General features: G+C 38.1%; 1 protein-coding gene across 1 annotated transcript; it reads left to right on the forward strand.

Annotated features, from left to right (window-relative positions):
* The first annotated feature begins 1,698 nt into the window (after positions 1 to 1,698).
* LOC138873032 (uncharacterized) lies at positions 1,699 to 2,160 on the forward strand. The gene has a single exon (XM_070151462.1). It carries the CDS (start codon positions 1,699 to 1,701, stop codon positions 2,158 to 2,160), a length of 462 nt encoding a protein of 153 aa, XP_070007563.1.
* The last annotated feature ends 2,429 nt before the right edge of the window (positions 2,161 to 4,589 follow it).

Genomic DNA, 4,589 nt, shown 5'->3' on the forward strand with positions numbered 1-4,589 from the left:
TTTTGGGCAATCAAAGGTAGAGTACTTGGGGCATGTGATCTCAAGGGAAGGGGTCTCTACTGACCCTGAGAAGGTCAAAGCTATGGTGGAGTGGCCCACTCCAACTACATTGAGAGGCATGAGAGGATTTCTGGGATTAACAGGCTATTACAGAAAATATGTGCTCAATTATGGAGTTATTGCTAAACTCCTAACTGATTTGCTTAAAAAGGAAGCATTCAAGTGGAATGAGGAAGCTGCAGTTGCTTTTGATGCTTTGAAACAAGCCATGATTAACACACCAGTCTTGGCCTTACCTGATTATTCTCAAGAATTTATAGTGGAAACTGATGCTAGCCAGAATGGTATATGTGTTGTCTTATTACAAAGGGGGAAACCCATTGCTTATCTGAGTAAAGTACTTGCCCCTAGACACAGAGGAAGGTCTATTTATGAGAAAGAATACATGGCCCTCTTGAATGCAGTAGATAAATGGAGGCATTACTTGCAATATAAGCACTTTATAGTGAAGACTGATCATCACAACCTCAAATTCCCGCTGGAACAAAGAGTAACCACTGCCATTCAATAGAAGGGTTTAACTAAACTACTGGGGCTTGATTATGAAGTTCAGTATAAGAAAGGGGCAAAAAATAGAGTTGTTGATGCACTCTCCAGGCAGTTTGAGGGTCTGGAAGGTGAAATCTTGTCTGGTGCAGCTGAGCTCATGGCCTTTAGTGTGACAACTCCTACTTGGATGCAAGAAGTCAGTGGTAGCTATGAAGGAGACACACATGCAGCTGCTTTAATCTCTGGGGTAACAGTAGATACTCAAGGTCCTCATATATTTCATTACATAGATGGAGTCTTGAGAAGGAAGGGCAAGATTTATATAGGGGATCATGGTCCATTCAGACAACACCTACTGACAACCTTCCATGACTCATCAATTGGGGGGCATTCAGGCCAACTTGGAACTCTAAAAAGGCTTTCACAATTATTTTATTGGCCTGGTATGAAACAGATGGTGATTAACCATGTATCTGTTTGTGATGTATGTCAAAGAAACAAAGACGAAAATGTTCCTTATCCGGGCCTGCTGCAGCCTCTACCCATTCCAGACCAAGTTTGGAAACATATAACCATGGATTTCATTGAAGGACTTCCAAGGTCTAAGGGCAAGGAAGTGATCTTTGTGGTAGTATATAGGAGGTCAAAATTTGCTCACTTTATGACCCTTGCTCACTCTTACACTGCAATAAATGTGGCTAACAAGTTCTTCAAGCATGTGCATACCTTGCATGGGTTACCTGATTCAATAGTCTCTGATAGAGATAAGGTATTCTTAAGCAACTTCTGGCAGGCACTATTTAGGTTGTTGGGCACTCAACTTCATTTCACTACTGTCGACCACCCCCAGAGTGATGGGAAAAGTGAGAGGGTGAACAAATGCACTGAGAATTATCTTAGATGTATGTCTTCTCACAGGCCAGTACAATAGAAGCGCAATGGTTACCCCTAGCTGAGTGGTGGTACAATACAAACTTTCACACCAGCTTAGGATGCACTCCCTTTGAGGCCTTGTATGGCTTTACTCCACCACTATTATCAGTTGGACCACTGCTAGATACTACTGTCCAAGCTGCTGGTGATGCTGTTATGAGGAGGCAATAGGTTCAACAACTGTTGCAGAATAATCTGGTTAAAGCTCAAGAAAGAATGAAGTTGTATGCAGACCAAAGAAGGACCGAAAGAGAATTCCAGGTAGGCGACATGGTCTTTCTAAAGCTCCAGCCTTATAGACAGTCCTCCTTAGCTTTCATAAGAAACCTCAAACTCAGCTCCAAGTTCTATGGGCCATACAAGATCATTACCAAGATGGGGCAAGTTGCTTACAAACTAGAATTACCTCCTACCTCCAAAGTACACCCTCTATTTCATGTTTCTGTATTGAAAAAGAAGGTGGGATCCAAGATCACTACTCAAACTACACTGCCCCAGACTAGAGAAGATGGTCAGTTTTTGGTTGCTCCAGTTGTTATATTACAAAGACAAATGGTTAAGAAGGGTAATGTTGCTAGTGTTAAAGTCTTAGTGCAGTGGTCGAACTTAGCTCCGGAGGATGCCACTTGGGAAGATTATGCAGATTTGAAAACCAAATTTCCTCATTTTGATCCTTGAGGACAATGATCATTTTAAGGGGAAGGGTATGTCATGGTCTGTGGGCTGTTATATTTAAATTTAGGACAGAATCAAATTATAAAAGGCGGAGGGGCCTATGTGCAAAACACGAAAAACTTGGAGGGTTGAGATCTGTTCAGCTAGTATAGATCAAGGGCTGAGATTAATTGAAAAAGCATCAAAAATAACAATTGGGAGGGGAGCAGTACCAACGAACTTCTGGTAACTCAATCTTTCTCTCTCTTCTGATTTCTCTCTCTTCAATCCAGATTCTCTTCTCACCTAAATCTATCCTTCTTCTGTTGTAGATTCGAGCTCATATCCATGGAGTCTATCACTTAGTTTTGTTATCAGTTTAATTTCTTCATTTTAGTTGTAATACTTCATTTCAGTCAATAATTCGAAAATTGTCCCAAAATTACTTGTTGTTAAATTTTCTATAATTGTGTTTATTTTAGCTTTAATTGAGCTAGAGCTTGACAAAATTTTATAGTTAACAACTTTTATGTTCGGGGACTAATTACTCAATCCTCTTATAGGGTTAACTCATTAAGAATTATTATATTTATATTTCTACCCTTATGTATATAAAGTAGTATTTATTATTAACCCAAAAGGCTAAAGCCCCATTCACTTCTCACGAATGTTCTCTTCTCCAACTAATATATATCTTCTTGAGTCCACAGAATTAATTCATCTTCGCTCAAATTTTTAGTGTCTGGTGCCAGAAAGCATGCTACATCTCCCAGTTACCTTGTGATTTGGAACTTCTAAAGCATAAGGGGATTTCGATCTTTTTAAAGAATCAATATGACAGAATTTCCCCAAAGACTGTTTCTAATTTTTGTACAATACTTAACAACACTGAATTTGAGTTGAACCTGCCATTTTTTTTATTCCCTTCCCTTTTGACTCCCTTTTGTTGGAGCTATATGTTCCTTTGATGACTCAAACCCATGATCCTGCGATTGTAGGTGAGGGTACTAGCTGGTCACCTGGGCAACCTCCTCTTGTCAGTTGAGCCTGCTATAGACTAACAACATGCATCCACGAAAAGCCCAACTACCTTGCTCAAGAGGTTGATAATCCATTGCTAATCAACAATTATTACCAAAGAAAGAGATGAAAACCTTGTGTTGACTTGGAAGACCAAACAGATCGAGAGAGGACAAAGAAGACTCAATTGAGATTAAAATACAGATCCGTTGTTTTTAGATTTAGCCAATAAATCGTCTGATAATCGGCAGATAATTGCTAATTCAAAACCAAACTGTCCAATATCATATCGATTGGCTAACGGATTAGTATATTTAAAAGCCAATAACTGATAAGCCAAATCATTAAGTATAAATATTTGTCCGATCCGCCCAGTAAGGAGCCCTAAGAAATATGCAGAATACAAATAAATTAACAATTAAATTAGTACTCTGCAGTACGAACCACGTAGTGCTGGGAAATATGCAGATATTAAAACAAGTAAATTAGTACTCTGCAGTGACTATCTTTAAAGAACGTATACCCCACTATGTGTTGCTGAGTGTCAGTATCAGGATTCTTTTCAAATGTTTCGAAACTAATCGAAATTCAAGAGATCAACATCTTAAATTATCTCAAAATTAACCAGTTGCGAATATTATGAGTTTGAGAAGAGAAAGAACAATGATATGCTGTTTTGGTGCGTGCGTGAGTGTTTTAGGATAACAACAGTTATTGGACACATCTTTGATGTCTTCGATAGACATGAATCTTTGTTTTTGTGAACTTTAAAATAGTAATGAAATTTATATTTGCAATTGTCAATGTATGAGGTGCACGTTTAAAATAGTATAATATCTCTATACTTTAGGCCAAGTGTCCAAATATCCCACTAATATGAGATTTTCTCTGTACAAAAAATCCAGACAGACACTGTATTTCACTGTTTAATTAAAAACGCTTCTTTTTTTCTTCTAATTATGTTTTATACGTGGAAGAAATCGATACTTCTTCTCATATGGAGTATAAGTTATCACTAACCAATACTAAGACATAAAAGTTGGATATAAGCTAAGCCCACGCTGCAATAGATATCAATCTGAGGCTTACAACGTCCACCTTAACTTGGTGACTACTATGCCAAGACTTCTCTGGCAATTGTCATTCCAAATTGTTTCTTTTGGTAATTACATGAATTTCATTTCTCAAACGCGCAGAATTGTGGCTACAGCTGGAGAGTTCATCTCTATTCTCTACGCAAGGCTCCATGCTAAAGGACCCATAGGGTCATCTGATCTATTTCCTCACAGGAAAAAATTAGTTGATGACACAATATAATTTGTGTATATTAGTAAGTACTATAGTTGTTCTTGGTCATACTTCATGATCATGAACAAAGGGGAATCTAATTAGTTACAATTAAGTTCAAAGACAAAGAGTAAGGGTACATTAGA

This window comes from Nicotiana sylvestris, chromosome 7 (assembly GCF_000393655.2).
Source record: "Nicotiana sylvestris chromosome 7, ASM39365v2, whole genome shotgun sequence".
Classification (NCBI taxonomy): Eukaryota; Viridiplantae; Streptophyta; class Magnoliopsida; order Solanales; family Solanaceae; genus Nicotiana; species Nicotiana sylvestris.

Bases quoted from the DNA above. Each gene is read 5' to 3' on its own strand.
- LOC138873032 (XM_070151462.1), top strand. From the start codon at position 1,699: ATGAAGTTGTATGCAGACCAAAGAAGGACCGAAAGAGAATTCCAGGTA.